Here is a 21,218-nt window from a genome sequence, read left to right as displayed (position 1 = left end):
CCTTCGACTTCTCGTTCATTAGGGGTGCTTTCGTTTCAAAGGAAACTTCACAGAACTTTCAAATGTATTCCAACTGAATGAGGACGTTTGGTTTATACAGTTCTCGTGGTGTTTCTCGTGGGCTAATTGAAGAATTGAACTTCATTTAAATTCGAGCCCCGCTCCCTTTCTGCGAAGGGAATCCCCCTTTCATACGAAACGCGCCTTTGCTGCGTCCAAGGCAGTTAAACCTAATGGAATCCCCGCCCTTCTCCCCCACCTGCACCCTTCCAAAAGCCCCCAAACCAGCTTCCGTCTAACCCACAAAAACGGGGAGGCATCTGCTCTGCAAGGTTTTATCTCTACGAGCTCGACGAGTCTTGCGCATGCTCCGCGCGGAAGCGATGCTCCTTGTTGTTGACCGTGTCGCGGTCACGTGGTAGGGGCCGGCTTTGGGGCAAGCGGCGGCAGCGACAACGTCGCTCGGCAGTTGGGACGTCTCGCTCGCCCCGGGCTCGCCATGAAGGCGGCGCGCGCTCTGCTTGTAGCCGTAGCAACGCTGGGAGCGGCGCCTTTCTGCACAGGTGCGTTTGCAGGGCCTTGCTTTTTCTCGGGACTGAGGACGGGAGGGCGGGACGCCTGTGTGTGTGTGTGTCTCTTTCTCCCTCTCCCCTTCTCTCAGCAAGAGGAACTGGGGGTGGGCGCGGGCGTTCACCTGGGCTTCCCGTTGCTCGTGGGCGACCCTCCTCCTCATCTCTGGGGCGGGCGAGGGTCGGCAGCGAAGCAGAGGGCTTTCGCTTTGGTGCAGCCTCGCGTTGCCGGATAGGAAGACGCGCTTCCAGGAAAGGCGGCGCGAGTTCTCTCCGCTCCGAGCGCTGGCACGCGCTGATAACGCCGGGCTTCCAGGAATCGGGCTCGCTTTCCGCTTCGCTTGCGCTCGTAGATTTGCCTGCGGTGGCTTTTGGGGGAAGGGCTGTGGCCCGGTGGAAGAAGACTTGCTTGGAATGCAGAAGGTCCGTCCGCCCCCCTCAACTCCGCTCCCGGAATCTCCAGGCAGGGCCGGGAGAAAACGCTGCCCGAAACCTCGGAGAGCTGACCTGCGTGCTGCTCAGTGTAGCAGACAGTACCAGATGAACCAATGGCAGCTGCTTGGTGGGATCATACTGGGGGCACGGGTTAAGTAGCATGGGTGGGTAAGTTAAGAGGTGTGTTTCATGGAGTAGCTTGCAAAAACGCACAATACAGTGGTACCTCAGGTTACATACGCTTCAGGTTACAGACTCCGCTAACCCAGAAATAGTGCTTCAGGTTAAGAACTTTGCTTCAGGATGAGAACAGAAATCGTGCTCCGGCGGCGCGGCGGCAACAGGAGGCCCCATTAGCTAAAGTGGAGTTTCAGGTTAAGAACAGTTTCAGGTTAAGAACGGACCTCCGGAACGAATTAAGTACTTAACCCGAGGTACCACTGTAATAGCAAAATAAAATAGGTGCTGAAAATATGGATAGCTATGGGCATACCCTGCTGTATGTTAAACCGCTGTTTCCCTTTGCTGTCGTTATCAGGGTTTTGACCTTTACCACAAGTGCAAGGTGTGAAGGCTTGTAAGCAGTGTTTTTTTTCTTTTTAAAAATGTTTATGGGTACTCTCGTTTTCCTACTCATATTGAAATACTGCCCCTCAATGAGGCCAAACTGAGATTCACAAAATGTTTAGGGGTATGTGTACCCCTGCGCCCCCCCGAAAAAAGCGCTGCTTGTAAGTAGTAACATGCATGAAGGAAACAGCACTCTATATTTAGTTCTAGAACTTTATCCTCATGTGTGTGTTTTTGTGAATAGATATTGCACCCTGTTATGATGAGTACATAAGAAAAACCTTGCTGGATCAGACCCAAGGCCTATTTAGCACAGCATCTTACTTACCACCGTGGCCAACTTGATGTCTATGGGATGCTTACAGGCAGAACACCTCCCTCATTGGTGTTCTCCTGTGACTAGTGTGCTGCCTCTGATCTTGGAAGCTGTATGGACCCATAATGTAAAACATGCAGAACTTTGAATCCTGCTTTTTAAAATGTGTGTAATATTTTATTCGGTAGATACTTGTGTATCTGTACTATAGCACTTGTGTACCTGCCCCTCCCCAAATATCTGTGATACTACCTCTCCCCTTCAGTGCTCTTCTCAAAACCCACACAACCTTTGCTATATTCACTTAATCCTAATTCCAAAGCAGCCCAAATTTTAAGTGTGTTGGAACTTCATTTGACTGCATTAATCTTCTCTACCCTCAACCCTCCTGGTGTTGTTTTCCCTTATTGTCTGGTTTAAATTGAAAGCTCCTTGGAACAGGGAGATGCCTGTTTTTCCTTACAACACTTTGTAAGGTGCCATGTATGCTGATGGCACTATATAATGACCAGAAAACATGTTGGGACATGACTGAGCTTTCTTTGACCAAGGAGCCCTCTGCATGTCTTGGACTACAACTCCCACTGTCCCTAACCATTAACCATGTTGGCTGGAGCGGATGGCAATTGTAGCCCAAAACATCTAGTTGGCGAAGGCCGGTCTATGCATTGGCATGGCCAACTGTAGAATTGTACAATAATGTCCTTATCTGTGGTATCCTGTAAGGGAAGCCTGACAATTAGGAGCAATACAGCTTTTAAACAGTACTTTGGGTTGCTACCTTAAATATAGTAAAAGAATGTCAGTCTGTTTCTTATAACCATCACTGAAGGGCTCTTCGTATCAGTGATATGCAGCAAACAATTTTCCAGTGCTTTATTTTTGCATCCCCCCCCCCTTGTATAAACTCTTTAGTAACAATGAATGGATGCCAATTGAAAATGTAATAAGGAGACTTGGCAGTTTCAATACTTTGGGCATTGTTTACTAATTGCAAGTTAAATAAAAATGCTAGATTAGATCACTCTAATTTTCCAGTGCAAATTATCCTATTAAGATGGCCCTAATTGGAATTGGAAATGTTTCCAGGAAGTTCACATTACAGCTGCAGGTGTTCAGGTTGACTGTATGAAGAAGCAAATGGATGCCAAAGGGGTAAACCACAGATACTGTGTGTTGCAGCCAAAGGATTCAACCAATGCATGATCAGTATTTGTCTGAGGGAGGCTGCACAGTGTTCCCAGAAGGAACAAGGATTGCCCTGCCTGTTCCTGCTTGTGTCTTAGCACATTTAGACCGGAGGGCTAAAGAGGATTCAGTTTCAATAAATTGGAGAGGGTACAGATGTATTTCAGGGTATGGTGTGGATGTAGTAGTAAATTGCAGAGATGATTTGCAGTAGCTGCTGGCCGGAAGCAGGAAACAGTTTTAGAATGTTATGGGGAAAGGATTGGAATATAACAATAGAAAAGCATTCTGTCTCTGGGATAAATTCCTGTATAGATCAACCTCAACCATGTTCAGAGAAACATCCTTCCAAATGGTTCAAAAATTGTATTTAACATTTTTGAGACTGCCATGTATATCTAAAACCTCCTCATCAATCTGTCGGAGACCATGTGGCAAAGTGGAGTTGTTCACCCATATGTGGGAAGACTGGGAGATCTCAGAGATAAATGGAACACCATTACAAAAGACACCAGAACTTGCTTTTTGAAATGTGTTCCCTGGAAAAAATCAAGATGTTGTGAGAAACTGGTCAGGTTTTTATTAGTGGCAGCAAGAACTCAGATTGCTAAATACTGGAAAGATTTACAAGGACTTCCCTTATTGAAGTGGCACAAAAAAGTCTGGGGAAATACCTCTTATGAAAAAGCTGACACAGCAGTTATGGATCACAAGAGGTCAGAGGAAGAAAAGTTCTTTTTCAATGTATTGATTTAACTTTATAACAGCAGAATCACACAGCTATTAAAGGTGCAGAAGCCCTGTCCCCTTTTGCATCTAGGTATTCTACTTCCAGCAAGAGTTGTAAAACTAGATGGCATTGGTCCCCTTTTAGGCCTATTCTTTGATTTTTTTCTTTTAAATACATGGATATTGGGTGTGTTTTTTTTAAAAAATATGTGGACTTCATAAATAAGTGAAGTCCAATGTTTCATTACATCCTTTGTGTATTTCCCCTTTAATGGGGAATAATGGGGAAATATTAATGGGGAAGCTAATTCACTCAAAGTCTTATTTTCTTCTCTGGAATTAGGGGTGAGCAATAAGGTGGTCAAGTTTGCTGATGATATCCAATGATTTAGGATGGTTAAAACAAAAAGGTGTATAGCAAAGCGCTCCAAAAAGATCTCTCCAGTCTGGATGAATGGGAATTAGAATGACAAATGCAGTTCAGTGCAAATAAGTAAAAAGTAATGTATATTAGGACAAAAAAAAATCCAGCTTCACAGATATACTGATGAGACCTGGCCAGTGACTGACCAGGAAATGGATGTTGTAGGTTGTGGTGGATAATGTGATAGAAATGCTGACTCAATGTACAGCTGCTGTGAAAAAGGTGAGCTTCATGTTAGAGATCATTAGGAAAGAGTCAGAAAACAAATACTGTAAATAACATATTTTCTTCATACAAATCTCTTGGAATAAGGTATGCCAGAATTGTGGAATTTTGTGTGCTCTGTGGACAAATCTGTATTTTTTTGCTCTATAAGACTCACTTTTTCCCTCCTAAAAAGTAAGGGGAAATGTGTGTGCGTCTTATGGAGTGTATGCAGGCTGCGCAGCTATCCCAGAAGCCAGAACAGCAAGAGGGATCGCTGCTTTCGCCGCACAGCAATCCCTCTTGTTGTTCTGGCTTCTGAGATTCAGAATATTTTTTTTCTTGTTTTCCTCCTCCAAAAACTAGGTGCGTCTTATGATCTGGTGCGTCTTATAGAGCGAAAAATACGGTAATTATCTGGTCCTAGCTGTGCAGGCCAAAGTGAACAGATGGGTGGGACCTCCCACCTGCAAATCACTTGATGTCACAATGACAGCAGATGATTGGGTGCTTTGAAGTCTAGTAGTTGGGACCTCAAAGCACCACAAAGGGCCTGCAGATATCCTGCATAATGCTTTAAAGTGCCTGAGGCTTTAGTAGAGCTAAAGTCTACTTTCTGTAGGCATCAGCTACAAGACCTAGTTTCCCAAACTATACATGTAATAATAATAGGCTTCAAATTGCACAAAACTGCTGAAAAAGCAAGTGCACATTTGCATGGGTGTGCTTTAAACTGTTCTGATGACTTTGCTGGAGCAAACATTAAAAACTGAATACTTCCTCAGAAGACATGAATAGAAAGTACCTTGTCTAGAAAACATAAGAATCAGAAATGTTGTCAATATTATGCCACCTCAACACAGGGTTACTCTGAAAGAAGGTAAGGGAATCTCCATATTTCACTTCCTTTTCTGCAGATGTTTATGATCTGCTTACTTGCATTTCATGTCGGTTTCCTGTTGCTCTCTTAATAAGTCCTTCAGTAAAGTGCAGAAGGTGGTTAATGGCACACTGCATGCAGTTGTGTCTATTATAGCCTTGACATAATTCTTTTCATTTTTCAAAAATATCCATAGGGTTGACATGTTTGGAACCACCTCAGAACATTACAGTTTTCATTGTTGATACGAACATCACTCTGAAATGGCTCTGGAATAATTCATGTGGCCTCAATGGTACCTTTTCAGTTCAGTACCAAAGGTAAGTTCTCAGTTGTACTGTGACTCACATCAACGACTTGTAACAGAGACTTTTGAAATGTTGCTGGAGCTTTTCTTCAGTATGTGAGTTCCGTCCTAGTCCGTGAGTTGCTGTATCTGCCAAAGAAATGTTTACAAGACACCAGATAGACAGAACAGCCAGTTGTGCCTGTTGAAGGGGTAAAACTGCAAATGCTATGATGTAGCATATATTTTGGACCTATCCCAAAATTAGAAAATTCTAGAAAGACATAGCAATGGAAATTGAAGCAATAACTGGCTTTACTTTACCCACAGATCCTCTAATTTTGCTATTTGGATATGTTAAAGAAATTGTACTAATAGAAGACATGGGATTAATGCAACATCTCTTAACTACTGCCAAAATTATTATTTGTTAAAATTGGCAGGGGCGGGGGACAGACACTATGAGAATACCATCCCTGAACGAGTGGACAACTAAAATCAGGGGCATATATGTATGGCTCGGCCTATGTATATGTTGAGAACTACACAGCAAAAAGACTGATACTGATGAATTGGAAAAATAAAAATGCAGCTCCCTTCTTTTTGCATTCCGGGTGCTGTGGATCAAAATTGAAATGAATTTTACACAAAGATACTGTAAGGAATGCTTACTGATCCATAATGTCTGATGACTGCTTTGCTTTGTTCTTTCAGTGAATCAGACAGTGAAGAGAGCAATGCTGAAAGCTGGTCACTTATTCCCGAGTGTCAGGCTGTAAGAATCACAGAATGTGACCTTTCATCAGCTATAACAGACTATTTTCAGCTTTATAATGTGAGCGTAAGAGCAGACACAGGAGAAGAGCACTCTTCCTGGGCTTATTTAGTATTTTCTCCTTATACAGAAGGTATGAATGTGTGCCTAGTTTATTCAAGTTAGGCTTTATGCAGTTGTTAAATATGGGACAGGTAACCAGTTGCAAATGCCTAGTTGTTTTATTATCTGACTTCCAGATACCAAACTGTTCCTCTCTGAGGCTTACTCCCTAGTAAGTGTGTTTAGGATCACAGCCTCCATCCACTGAAGGTGGCAAACAGTGGCTGTTCAGAATTATGGGTTGTTTTTTAAAGTGAAGGAATATCTTCTCATAGAGGAGAGTGGCACACAATTGAGTTCTGTTTTAAAGTCCAGGGTGGGGTGGGGGAACTCATTGCTGCCCAAAAGGTTGAGAAACACTGGTGTGAAATGTTATTTTTCACTGTGAACGATAATGAGTAAATTCCAACTTCACAGTATTGGTTGCTTCATAGTTCATTGAATAGAGTATTAGTTTCAAATTTCGGCTGTGGTGTTAGCATTCCAAGCAGTGCTGGGTGGCTTCGACTAGCCCCAGAGTGGTGCTAGGTCAAGTGTATTGTGGGAAATGCCCCAGAGTGGTGCTAGGTCAAGTGTATTGTGGGAAATTAAAAAGCTAGGTGCAGCCACCACCTGACGCTGCTCAGTCTTGGGGCCCTGACAGCCGCCCAAGAATGCTAGACGCTGATGCTAATCCTGCTTCCACTCTCCTTTCCTGTCTGTTGTGGTGGAGGGGTGGGATTAGAATCACGCCAGCTGCAGGAGGTAGGAGGGAAGGTGAGCAAGGAGTTTATTGTTTCTTTGCCTCCATAGGGCCAAACTAGAGGTGACATATGCTATGTAATATGCACTCGTGTAATTGTTGGGTGAGCTGGAGTGCATCCGTGGCACACAGGGAGGGTACTTACTCTTTGACCCTGCTATGGTCCCTGTTAGAATGAGACACAGCTACCTCACACCTGCTGTTCACAATGGAATAAAAATTCTCATTGTGTATAACCTGCAAGGAGGGGCCCAGTTTCAACTGGGACTGGCAGGGGCAAAAGTTAAAGCCCCTCTCTCTTCCTGCCACTGTCACTGTCTAGTTTTTCTATTCCCCCTGCACTAGCTATTTATTTTTTAGGTAAAACAGCTATGCAAGAGTGAACTTTGTGGCAAACATCACTTAGGGAAGTTTTTAATATTTAATGCAGTGTTGTTTTTAACACTCGATTGGGAGCCACCCAGAGTGGCTGGGGAAACTCAGCCAGATGGGGGCAGGGTATAAATAATAAATTATTATTATTACTATTATTACTATTATGACTATTATTATTATGGTTGGGAGCAGAGTCACCATAATCAGAATGTATGCTGCTTCATCAAAAGCACTCTGAATATGAATAGTACAAAGTTTTAAGTGTACTTAAGTTATGTTGTTATCTTGGTCTGCAGCCCAAGTCGGTCCCCCAAGAGTTCAGTTAGAATCAATATATGGAGGAGATGTGAAAATCATCATTTTCAGTCCTGAAGCAAACCAGCAAAGAAAAATGTGGGACCTGTCTCTAAGCTACAAGCTAACTATCTGGAAAAACTCATCCTATCCTCAGGTGCTAAATTTCTCTACACTTAAGATTTGCTTTGTTTGCAGAAATATTCCTTCACATTTAAATCATGTGTTACATGTATTCACTTCCAGAGCAAAAAATGCTAAATATCTAAAACTGCACTCCTATGACCATTTATTTAGAAATCCCATGGAACTCCATAGTGCTTTCGCTAGCCTGCAAAATCACATGGTAGTGGTTCAGTTTGTGTTGAGAGCTCTTTGCCAGTATCTCAGCTTACTTGTGTAACCTGAATGCATGAGATGCTTAGTTGCTTGCTTTCAGCTTTAGAGGTGCCAGGAAGTAGTCTACAGGCTCAAATCCAAACATGTGAACTCAACTCCCCAACAGGATCTAGATCTGTTTACATCTGGCAAGGAATTAAACGTTATATCAAAATGCATGAACAGAATTCCATAGTATAAATAACACTAGAAATAATAAATGCAGCATTTTATGTGCATATCCTATTGCATGTTACGTTTAAACCAATATTATTATTGGTTTATATACCACAGGGCAGTTTACAGTATAAAAACACACAACATAATAACAAATGAAACAATAACACCCCCCAACACACACTCACTTTAAAAGGCTATACTGTAGATTGTTTAATTAGCCAAAGGCCTGGGGAAAATGTTTTTTTTCTTCTGGTGCCTAAAGATATGTAATGAAGGTGCCAGGCAAGCCTGCCTGAGGAGAGCATTCCACAGACCGGGAGCCACTGCAGGGTATTGCCACCCTCCAGACCTGATCACAGGGTTTGTGCCAGTTCATATGGAGAGAAGTGGTCCTCCAGGTATCGTGATCCTGAACTGTTTAAGGCTTTATAGGTCAAAACCAGAACTTCAAATTGGACCAAGAAGCTAACTGACAGTCTGCAGTTGGGCAGTCTGCAGTTGTTGTATGCTCAGACCATTTGGCCCTGATGAGCCTTTGTTGTACAGATTATCTTCCTGATAGTAAGATTTTTTAAATACAATATAGTGATGGATTTCATTGCAGAAACAGAAAAACTGAAAAAGAAGCTCTGTCTTACGCACAGTGGTGCCATTTTTATGTTGTGGATAAAATTTGACCTAAGCAGATACTCACTTTGCTGAGTATAGTAAAACAGAGGTGCCAGACCAACATGTTTTAAGCTGGATCTCTTTGCATCCCAAGTCCTTTAACTGGCATTGAATGATTGAGCATGTTTTTAAAATGTTCAAATAATAATAATATTATAATAATTTATTCCCCGCCCTTCTGGCTGGGTTTCCCCAGCCACTCTGGGCGGCTTCCAACAAAATATTAAGATACCATAGTCTATTACACATTAAAAGCTTCCCTAAACAGAGCTGCCTTCAGATACATGATAAAATACAATCTGTTCATTCAAGCTGTAGATGTCATACTGTATATCTGTCTTTCTGAAATAATGATACCAATATTAGTATTGTTGACCCAATAAAAGATTACTTTATCTTAGCTTTTTTTCTGGATTCACATAAAAATAACTGCCCATGGAAGTAATCAACAATCGTAATATGTTACATGCAACTGTCTGTTTCTGCAGGAAAAAATCCAGGATATTTTTCCAGGACAAAGCATTCAAGACCTTGAGCCAGAGACTGCTTACTGCATGAAGGTTAAAGTACATATGGTTGATCACAGTGCTTTCAGTAGTCCAGACACCTGTATACAGACACCAAAAGGTAATTATTTTCTATTGATTTTAACAATTCAAATTTGTTCTAGTGTGCTGGGTGGAGGTGGGTGGGGAATAAATCTCCTTGAAGTGGGTATTCTGTGGCTAGAATCAAGCAGGGTGCTTCTTGTGCTTCCACAAGCACCTTATCCCTGCTTTTTGTTTGTAAAGAACATGTCTTACATAATATTAGTGGCATTTATTTGTATAATATGGTATATGTATATGCCCTGGGCATGGTTTGGTGAGCAACTCCTGAGTTTCAGAAGCTTCGTGACCTTTTGGTCCTGGCCTCTTTATAGGATTGGAGTTCCAAACTATTGACGTGTAACATTGTTCATGAACCTAACTGGATGGATTGTTTGTAATTTTTTCTTTCCTCCTTTTTATAGCTTGGGCTGGTCTGCCTCGTCCTGAAAAGCTCCAGGTTCACGCACTGAATACAAACTTCGTTTTGCATTGGGATAATATGTACGATGGAAATGTGAGCTTCATTGTACAGTTTCTCAAGTAAGAATCCTTGCCATGCCTGTCTTCAGTCTTAGCTTTTTACATTCCATCTAATTTATGATTAAAAAGCAAGCCTGATAGGTAACTTAAGGAAGTTGTGAAGCTTTGAGCAGGAGGACCTGAGAAAATGAGCAATTTGATTGGACCAGTTTGCAAACCATTATCTGATGTGTGAGGAGCTTAATTCTGCTTGGATGGTATCTCCCCCCATCCCCAAGGGCCAATTTTCACAGGTATGTGGGCCAACCTGCCTGCCAAGCACATGATGTCAGTATGATACTAGAGGATAGGCAGGTGGGCTCCACCACAGGGGACCAATGGGCCAAAAAGGTTCACCGCTATGGGCTATTTTTCTGAGGGGTTATCCTTCCATTGCATGGGCTGGAACACTGCAAACCAAAGGATTCAAGCAGGTCATTGATTGGGTGAAGTGTGTGGTGGTTACTTGCTGTCCCTTCTATGAAAAGACGACATATTAAATTGTCAGTTGTGTCAGATCAATTTGACTGCCAAGTCTGATTAACCCTGCAGCTCACATGAGGCTCAGTGGAGCTAACATTCAAGTAAACATCAACAGTTAGGAACTGTCTGCTAATACAGGTATTGTACTTATTTAATTAACCTTCTGTTGTTCTTATAGTGGTTTTGAAGCAGAGACGTCTCATGATATCTCAAAAAACTGGCGTAGTGTATCTGGATGTGAAAACGTTACAACCAAATACTGTGATTTATCACGTTCCGTCAACTTCATTGGAATTTACTATCTCCAAGTACAGGCTGTGAATAGCCATAGTAAATCACCTTGGTCTAAAATGCTAAAATTTGAGCCTATAGAAGACAGTAAGTGTCACCTCCTTCTGATATGCATTATCATTTATAGTTGCTGCTTTTTGTGTATGTATTTGTTAATTTTTGCAATCTTGTACAGCAGCCTATACATCATCACATTGTTACATTTTCTTCTTGTATGGTTAGAAAAAATTAAGACCTTCACAACTTATAGCTCATAACAGTTTGAAAGTTCAGCAAGCTCTACTGCTGTGCAACCTCTTGTGTACCACAATGGCACCAGCGCCATTGAAATGAACTGGAGTTACCTATCACTAGTTCCTGGTGGCTGCTTGCTAAAGCTCCCAGATGTCCTCAAAAATATGTGTTTAGATTTAGAACTTGCCCCCAGAATCAATAGCAACAACAACAACAACAACAACAACAACAGTGTGTATATATGTTGCAACTTAACATACCACAGTATCACAATTTCCATCAGTTAATTCATTTTACGTTCTACTGAAGCAGAGATTTTGCCTTGTGCTTGAGCTTTAGCGACAGCATTATATTGCAACATGTTTTGTTGAATTCAAATGTTTTAACACATTGTATAACATTGTTTTTAAGCTAAACTGGGCCCACCAGGTGTCAAGATTAATGCCAGTGAAAATTCACTTAACATTTTCATTACTGCTCCGGGAGAATCTGAAAAAAATCTGATGAGTAAACACTATAAGGAGTTGATTTACCAAGGTTGGTACTGGGCAGACTCTTCACCACAAGACAAGGTAATGCATTAAAAAAAAAATAGATAAAAGCATGTATTTAAAAATTGACTCATAATGTAGCCCTCCTGTTCTTTCTCTAGGCCATCTATAACCCCTTCAGGTTTATGCTGAATATGGTTTCTCTGGCTAGCTAATTCAGTGTCAAATGTGCCTGTATGTAGTGAAGTGCTCCAGCATCATACAAAATACTAGACACACACTGTCCCAAATGCACTGAGGGGTGCCCATCTGACACAGATAGCCAATCTCTGGCTAATCCTACAGGTGTTTGAGGTTGAAAGAATGCATAGCTCAGCAACATACAACAACCAGGCCTGCTGCAACTGGTTGGAGTAGTCATAGGCACTAAGGTTCTAATGATCAGTGCCCCACGGGCACCTGTCAGTTGTTGCCAAGTCCTGGCTGTATGTTTTCTTGACCCTCAGTACAGCATACCTGGAATTTGCGGAGCCTATATAGTACAGCCATTACAACTTGCACCCAAAGTTAGAATGTCAGTCTTCAAGCTTTGTTTTCAATAAGTGCTTGCTCTGGTTTACATTGTTATGTATTTTGTTGTTGTTATACAGAAGAAACTGGAAAATAAATCTTCACAATTTATAATCCCAGACTTGAGCTCTTCTACTTTATACTGCCTAAAAGTACAAGCGTTTGCTCGAGCATATAATAAAAGTAGCGAGTTTAGCAGGGAGACATGCACTAAAACTGCCAAAGGTATGAAATACTTATTTTTAGTGTTTGGTTTTTAAAAAAATGATACATTGCTTTGTATTTTTAAAAAAATCTAAAGTGATGTGTTTTTCTAAAATCCTATGTTGTACAACAAAACAACAATTCCGTATAAAACCATAAAACAGGAGTATGTATACAATCCAATCTCTTGGTTGTATATGCAGACAACATCACCAATTTTTAACATTTGGTTTAGAATATATTAACCTTGGCTCATATTTGATTATTAGTGGTATTATTACCACTAGTGGTAAGATTTATACCCTGCCCTTATTACATTATCAATACAGATTATGTATATAACTTTATATGAAGAATAGAACACAAATTTGTAAGCTTAGTTCGAGTAACTGAACAGAAGTTAATTGTAAACTAAGATTGGCACATTGGGATAATTATGAAAAATACCCCAAAACCATGCACTTTTTATTTAACATGGAATGTTTACAAAGAAAGGTTGACAAAGAAAGGTATCTTATATGTAAATTTGACAATTATTAGCGTGCACTTTTACTGGAACCGATTTAATTTTTGAGGTTTTGTATAGGGAAGAGTGAGCAAGTGCGCTATATCTCCATCTCTCCCCCCTTCACAAAATCTTTTCTCGCCACAACAACTTTCCAAGTGCCATAAGTTTAAGTTGCTGGCTTTAAAAATAAGCTTAAGAAAGTGGTTATTGCAGAAGTTTTTTCAATATATAACTCATTTTAATTCCTTTTTCTTTGCAGGAAAATCTTTATATCCAATCATTTTTAAAGTCTTTGGAATTACTCTTGGTATTATTGTTTCAGTAGTGGTTTTAATTGGTGTTATATATTATATACGCAAGCAGATCAAATATGCATTCTTTCCATCATGCCACCCTCCACTGATCATAGAGGTATGTATATATGGCTTTTATTACTTTGCTATTTGCAGTAGTAAAATTATAGGACAAGTATTCTAGAAATCACATCATGGGTGCTTATTATGTATGCAGTGCTTACAATAAGCATACATTTGCCATTTACACAGAGAGAAAGAGAATGTGTGCGCAAACTGAGATATTCCCAGTGTTCTTAACAGATAGGTCGTTGCAGGCTCAAAAATTGCATGCCTGTACCTGGAGTTCCTCTTCATGGAAGGATCTCTGGACTGGGGTGTATATATTACATTACCCTTGAATATATTGTGTAGTGAATCTGCCTGACATATTACTTGGGACATCCTATAGATCTAATAGTGGGTATAGAAATGGCATTTTTATTACATCTTGCTGTGTATAACATCCAATAGCAGCTGGCGTGGCTGTGCTGTTTTCTCATCTCCCGAATGTGAAAGTTGACTTGCCCTTACTGAGACAGAGAGGAGCAAGGCAGCAGGAATGTGGTGCAGGCACAGTGCAGACACAGCAGCAGAAGCATAAGATTGGTTCCACTGCAGCACCAGCACAGGGATCCTGCTGCCTTGCTCTTCTCCCTCTATTGACTACAGTGGGTCTACTCTATGAATAACATCGGAGATCACACAATGCATTCAATAATGTATTTACAGCATGAGTTCAGAACTTCCGGCCCATGGGTGTTTTCATTATTTAAATGTACATGTCGACCTTCCTTCTAAAGTAGCCTGGAGCCATAAACACACAATGATAAAACACTCCAGACAGATCATATGGGGAAACTTTTCACATAGTTGTCTCTGAAAAACTTGCTTCTCATCTAAAGTTCTGAGTAGTGATGCTGAGCCTGAGGACTTTGCTGTTATGTAGTGGACCTCTTTCTTTTATAGGAATAAACATCAAATAGACCCATTATTCTTGACAAATAGGATTTTTTTGGGGAAATACTTTAGACATTTTGTTAATGCACTTGTCCATCCTATATAACACCCCCTAGTCCGGATTTAGACTCCTTACATTATTTTAGTTTTTCCTCTTGTTTAATGTATAATAACAATAGTTAATAATAAATAATAATAATTGGCCTAATAACTGGCATAGGTGCCAGTTTTGCCTGCAAGGTCACCCCCCCCCCGGGGCAGGTGGAAATGTGGCTGTCAGTGCATAATCATAGAATCTTAGAGTTAGAAGGGATCCAAGGGTCATCTAGTCCAACCCCCTGCAATGCAGGAATCTCAGCTAAAGCATCCGTGACAGATGGCCATCCAACCTCTGCTTAAAACCCTGCAAGGAAGGAGAGTCCACCACCTCCTGAGGGAGCCTTAAAGGGTACTTCCAGTTGCACATCAGGGATTGAAAGTAAACCTCTCTTGCCAGTCAGCAGATAGGCACTGATCTCAAGCTCCTTGGGAACAGATACACCAATCTTTGAAAAGGCTTGCAAAAGAGCCTTGCTCAGCGCAACAGCCTATTACCTGCTGTCACTGTGACTTTGGGTGATGGACAGGTGGGCACCCTGGCTGTTTGTACATCAGAAGGCTTTTCCAAGGAATCAGCACTTGAGTAATAATGCACCTGGCTGTTGCCAATTTAGTCAATGGGCTACAAGCTGAAACCAGATTCATCCTTCACCACATAGCAGTCAGCATGTACAGTCTTGCACTGCAGCCTGAGCACAACTCTTTCCTGTACTAATTCCTTTTGCCTCCAATGTGTCTCTTTACCACTACTTCTCTCTTGAAAGAAGCAGCTGCTTCTTGAAAGAAGCAGCTGTTACCAGAAACAGAAGCTGCACAGTTAACTTCCCCATCTCCCACTAGGACATCTAGGAGAGCTTAACTTGTATACTGATGTTACGAAATTCTGTGTATCACTTTTCTGCATCTAACTGATTGTCCCCATCCCTATTTGTGTCATATCAGTGACTGGAGGGGTACGGGGAGGTGCCAAATATTGTGACATCAGGGCACAAGTTAGGAGCCATTATGGATGGGGAAGCAGAAGCTAAATATGTGGGTACAAACTTTGGTGTGGGCAGCCATGCATTAGACATAATGTGTACCGTGGTTCTAAATCGCTTGTTCCTGATCTCAGACTGTATTCTAGTGACTGGTGTTGCCTGTTTAATGCTTCAGAGCAGGGGTTTTATTATCTTTTTCAGTGTTTCATATGCCAACCATACCCCCATCCTTAATAAATATTAATAGTACATTATTCTAACCAAACACAATAGCTTTTTATAGCACCCTGTATGTAGACATCAGTAATTCTCATTACTTTCTGTGTACTTTCCCACCTGCAGAACATTGAAGGAAAAGATTTGCGCAGTTCCTACTTGCTAACTTCAGAAGAGCCAACAGAAAATTGTGTTGTCATAGCTGACAGTAGCATTCTAAATGAAGTTGATCTGACCGACTTTAAAGACCAGAAAGAGTTGGAAGAGATCAGCCAAGACTCAGGAAACTATTCCAATGATGATGGTATCTCTAGGACTAAAGACTCCCATTTAATCCAAGAACAGAAAGCAGAATAACTCTGTAAAATAATGAGTAGAAGCCATTATTATGGGTAGATGAGGGGGGTGCATAAATAACAACTTGCAATTTATGCATCTTGCTGTTAGCTTCCATATAAGAAAGACTTTGTGCCAAGACATGACCTGACAACTTGTTCTTGCACCATAGATTTTGAGTGTTATGTATTGCTATTGGCACAAAGGCTCGGGTATGGAGAACACTTGATTTCACTACCGAAATCTTTACTTCATTTTGATGGGAAGCTGGTGCTTAAATGGAAGTTTACAAACATGTAATATATGTTTATGTGTGAGTGTGTATGTTAAATACAAAAAACATCCTAAGACAATCCTAAAGCTAGACTTTACCACTGTGGATGCTGTGTTGGTTGATAAAGCATAAATAACTGTGAGGATTACTGAACAGCTATAGGTTACAGCGGAGTAACACATACTACAGAAGTTTCGAAATGTACTGACAGGATGGCTTTTCACAGGGAAATAATTTTTGCTATAACCAAACGCATGCAAATATTGTTACCATGTTGTTGACTTTAGGTGACTGACAGAGCACAGTCTTAACCCAATGCCTTCTCTGTGTTGTATTTCATTGTTTATGTGACCTTATTCAAGATCATATATAGTTTAGCCAGTATTAGTTTATACCAAGTATTCAAAACAGATAAAGGGTTTCAGCCATGTGGATACTTTGGAGAGTAAGTGTAAAATGTCTTTCTCTCAATGGTGGTCGCACTTACTATATTGAACAGCCTTCCTTCAGAATTTAGATATTTGCCACCTACATTTTTTGTTTGCCGTATGTTAAAAACATGTTGCCTGACCGTTAGTGCATTTCAGTTTTAATGCAAATAAAGCAAACTCCTTTTGAGAAAGGTTTTTTTAAAAAAAGAAACTAAGTCTTGGAGAATCAAAAAAGTCAAATGGTAATTAGCGGGTCACCAATAAATACTTGATTTGGGGCAAGGAAATCACTAGCCAACTCTCAAAAAGTTAAGACTTTTTTATAGAATGAGCAGAGACATCCCTAGTTAAATTACTTTCTGGGAACTAGTGTAGTTTTTACTGTGATTTCTTCATTTAGTCCTTGCCAACCAGGGAAACAAACTGCAACTACTGACCAGGCCTTCAGTATTTCTCAGAATATATTTACTTTCTAACGTGTTTCCTTTTTATAGGATGATGAAAATTGATATATACTTGGGGGGAAATGGGAACACAACGTTTGTGAACAAGATGGATTTGTTCTGATAACTACTCTCACTAGTATCCTCCAATAGCAATGTGAGAAATGAAAGCATTTTCACTCGCATTAAGAGTGTGCCCAAATTTAGTTGGTCTGTATAGGTGTCTAGCAAGCTAATGCTTATGAGAATGTGTGACTGCAATTATTGCAATCCATTGCTACTGTTATTTCAGTTAGTTTGTGCAGTTCAGTTTCACAATTCACTATCCTGTTTAGAAGTGTCCAAATGGTAGCATAGCGTTGTTTATTCAGTGTTAACACACCAGTGTACTTAGCCCCATCAGTGAATACCTGTTTTTGCTGAAATGTGAGTTCCTAAGGCACAGTTATACTGGTGTCATCTGGCTGTTCTTCTGAGTAGATGGCTAGCTGATGTGGAAGCAGAGAAAATGTTTACAGAGCACAATCTCCGGGACAAAAGGGGGGTCCGCACAATGCTTAGGTGCAGGCCCTCATTTAGCTTTATGTTCGATTTGGGGGGGATGTGTGTACAAGCAGCATTGCAACAGGTCACCTACCCAGCATATTATCACCCAACTGCCTTGGTAAAAAAGAAAACAAAAATGCCTTTGTGTAAATAGTTGTTTTTTTAAAGTGAAGTGTGTACGATGATTGTATTGCAGTATTAACTGTTGCTGATAGTTAATGGAAACTAAATTAGGTGACCTTGGAAGGTCAGAATGCAAGTGTGTTTGTGGGTGGGTGGGTGGGAGAGAGAAAGAATTTGGCATGCCTGTGCCATCTGTTTTCAGGTAGACGCCTCCTTTCCACATATAATGTGGAGACAGGGGCTTGATATGTTTTCTATAACTATGAAGGGCTGGGGAAGCAAGTATATGCTTACATATGTTTATATGTGAAATAACTCCGTGTTCTCACTATGGATGTCAGGTAATTCCAACAGAAGCGGGAGTGGAAATTGCCAGTTTGCTTTTTTGTCCCCTGTCCAGAACAGAAATCAATCCAGCAATCAATGTTCACTTTTGTTGCTGTTTCAGTCCACAAATGATATATACTTGATCACTGTTTTAACCATTTGCATAGCATTTCTTTTACATTGAACCGAATAGTGTGAAATAACATAATAAGATCAGAATTAATTATGTAAAATTGCACCAGAGCAGACAGCAAAACAAGTAACAGTGGAATGAATGAATGAATCTTTATTTGCATCAGCTACCAGCCGTAGCAATAAAAACAAACAAAATGCAGTATACAGAGGATAAAGGTAAAAAAAAAAAATCAGCTATATAAACATTTGGGGAGATTTGGATCAATAGTCAAATAGTGGATCTTATTCTAATTGCCCTGGCTAAGAACCTTGCAACCTTTGCTGTCACTTGCTCCTCTTGGTCTGCTAAGAGAAAGGAGACTGTGGCCGTGGTTGGGAGACCTGGAATGGATAATAATAGAGGGGTGATAACCTCACCCCTCAAATCAAGTAATTGCAGAAGCCTAACTGCAGCACTGCATGTGATGAACAAGTTCTGAAGGGGACATCCTGAAATGTTCCTGTCAAAAGTAAGGATGTAAGGAGTCAGCCATTTCCATCCTGTCTTCAGTTCATTGAAATCAATGCTTTTCCCATTCTGCTACATTTCAGCTTTTGCTAAAACCTATCTTCATCTCGCTAACCACTATGGCCAAAACTAATGTAATTAATTAGGTAATTGATTATGTAATCAATTTCAGTGGAAGGAAAAGGTCAAAAACAATTCAGAAAATAACATAGTTATTTACATAATGTTTGCCGATTAAGAAAAGAACAATAGCAAACATAACTCATATTCACATTTCTGTTACTGACCAACAAACATGCAACTTGCAGCAATTTCTGCTTCCACTTCTGTTTCTGGTGGAATTCTCAGACAACCCTAGTGTAAAGGGCTCACTTGTGTTCTGGCATGTATGTCAACAGGATCTTATTTCTGTTGTGTTACTAGGGTTGCACTATCGACCAAGCAACTATAATGCCTAAACCAAGTTTCCCATGCTTAATATAATCCTAAAGATGCTGATATGTAGTGCCTTTTAAAGTTAAAAAGTGTGAAGTCCTTCAATCCTGATTTGTATGGTACTCTAGTCTTTATTTAATCTACTCCATCACAGCAAAAAATATTTATTCATACTTCCTCATATTGAACTCAATGGGACTTGAGTCTGAGAAGGCATTTGTAACACTGTGCTTTATCCCCACCCCCACCCCGTGTCTTTCTTACTTGTTGGGTTTATAGTTATCTCAGGACTTAAAACAGGAAATACATCAGATTTGAAACCAACTTGCTGTAATAACTAAACCCACATGATGCATGACTCATACTCTCACCTATCCATAAATGCTGTTATGACAAGCAACAATCAATGCTATTCCTCTGCACACATAACTGATTATTTTTTATGTTTCCATGTATTGGTACTTTGTGGACATTGTATTGCATTTACATGTGGAGTGGGACTCCTCTGCAGTGTCCTTAAGTTCAGTGAGCAATTGTATCCGATTGTGAGGATAAAGAGATCTAAAGATGTACTGTTAAAATGTATAAATATAACATATTAAGACTCTGTGTTTTGTTTTTTTACCCTAGTGGAATTTTTATCCTGTTACAATGTACTCCACTTTTCTATTGTGGCACTTAAGAGGCCAACTTTGTAGGAGTTTTATTTATAAGGAAATTTGTGTTGATAAATAAAGAAATAATGCCAGATACAACCAATTCTGCTCTGATCTTTGTTCCAGGCAACTGGGCCGTTGTAACTTGATCAACATATGTGACACAATCTCTCATAGTTGAAATTTAAAATCAGCCTGTACCAGGAAATGAGGCTTTTCAGGGGCCAACTGCAGCCCTGCAGGCCTCTCTTTATTTGGTGGTTGGGACCCTCCCCAGACCACCCCACTTCTTCACCAGTCCTGTTTTGCCACCTCCTTGAGTGTGCATACCTGGCTAGAATGTATCCTGGAACGCTGATTATGCTTCTTGTTTGCCTGGATGGAGAATAGAGAGGGATGTGCAAGTATGTTTACACCTGTCCCATCCACTTTTGGTCCTCACCTGTTGCACCACTGGCCTATGCCTCTAGAAGGTTGTCTATAAGAGAATGTAGCATTTGGGCTGAGAGGGGTTCCCCACCCCCTGGTCTATACCTATAGTATGAACATATAATGCAACTTCTCAGGAACTATATACCACAAGTCCCAGGAAAAAGCTACCCTAGAACCATTCTCCAGGCTAGTTTGGAGAAGCAAACACATCCTGCCCTGCTTGTAGTCTGGGACTTCTCAACAATCCCAGAAAAGCGTTATCACAGGTTTCTACTGTATATGTAGCCTGAAACTGCCAACAGTAAGAGTGATGATCTTGTAGCACAGCAAAACTACATAGATTTTTAGCTCCTCAAGATGGACAAATGCATTGTGGCAGAATCTGACATAGCACATAGGCTGAGACATAGGAAAAAGTTACACAAAGCATGAGCACATCCATGTCAACGTGATCATAACCATCACCTTGCACTAGGGCGATAACTAAAACGTTACAGTGGAATACAAATATGAAAAACCTACACCGAGTAGACAAAGCCGGGCTGTCTTGTAGAATATGTGTTACAATGACACAAAAATGGAAAGAGAATGGAAAACCTTGAAACAGAAACTGGGGTCAGGAGGATGGGTTGAACACCTGAAATGAAAGAGGATGGGGGCAAGAGACAGTACTCCTTTCAGTTCCTATCCTCTCAAGTAAACCATTCAATATAATAAAATGATAATTTGCAAGGTCCACCTTCTGCTCACTACTGAATGTTCTGTGTCCAAGAGACAAAGGTTCCTCTGCTGGGCTCACCTCTCCAGGCTCACCCCCCTCTGGCAGAGACCCCCCCCCCCATTTTTTATGACAGTCTCTGCAACAGCTGTGGGATGCTTGAAGATGGCTCTGCCTTGGTTGGCCATCTTCCACATCCAACTCCATACTCTGTTTTAAGTAGAGATGCACAGGTAACGCCACCAGTCCCCCTTCTACAAA

General features: G+C 40.8%; 1 protein-coding gene and 1 long non-coding RNA gene across 3 annotated transcripts in view; both read left to right on the top strand.

Moving 5' to 3' along the window:
* LOC310761408 overlaps positions 1–21,218 on the top strand; it is a 123,677-nt gene that overhangs the window by 77,564 nt on the left and 24,895 nt on the right. The gene's annotated exons all lie outside the window — the stretch shown is intronic.
* IFNAR1 (interferon alpha and beta receptor subunit 1) lies at positions 373–19,903 on the top strand. Of its 2 annotated transcripts, none has more exons than XM_083611193.1 (11): positions 373–563; positions 5,512–5,635; positions 6,316–6,509; positions 7,892–8,046; positions 9,605–9,743; positions 10,129–10,246; positions 10,887–11,086; positions 11,645–11,805; positions 12,375–12,519; positions 13,266–13,417; positions 15,720–19,903. In XM_083611193.1, exons 1-11 carry the CDS (start codon positions 500–502, stop codon positions 15,948–15,950), a joined length of 1,683 nt encoding a protein of 560 aa, XP_083467319.1. In that variant the 5' UTR covers positions 373–499; the 3' UTR covers positions 15,951–19,903. The 2 variants fall into 2 exon arrangements, with proteins under 2 accessions (XP_083467319.1, XP_083467320.1); XM_083611194.1 differs by lacking the exon at positions 373–563 and adding an exon at positions 4,793–5,315.

This window comes from Podarcis filfolensis (assembly GCF_964270895.1).
Source record: "Podarcis filfolensis genome assembly, chromosome: 4".
Classification (NCBI taxonomy): domain Eukaryota; kingdom Metazoa; phylum Chordata; class Lepidosauria; order Squamata; family Lacertidae; genus Podarcis; species Podarcis filfolensis.
Note: the sequence above shows the minus strand (reverse complement) of the source record. Positions and strands in the feature narration are given on the sequence as shown.

Coding starts and splice junctions, on each gene's coding strand:
- IFNAR1 (XM_083611193.1), top strand. CDS start 500: ATGAAGGCGGCGCGCGCTCTGCTTGTAGCCGTAGCAACGCTGGGAGCG. Junction 8,047..9,604: donor AAAACTCATCCTATCCTCAG/GTGCTAAATTTC, acceptor CTGTTTCTGCAG/GAAAAAATCCAGGATATTTT. Junction 10,247..10,886: donor TTCATTGTACAGTTTCTCAA/GTAAGAATCCTT, acceptor TTGTTCTTATAG/TGGTTTTGAAGCAGAGACGT.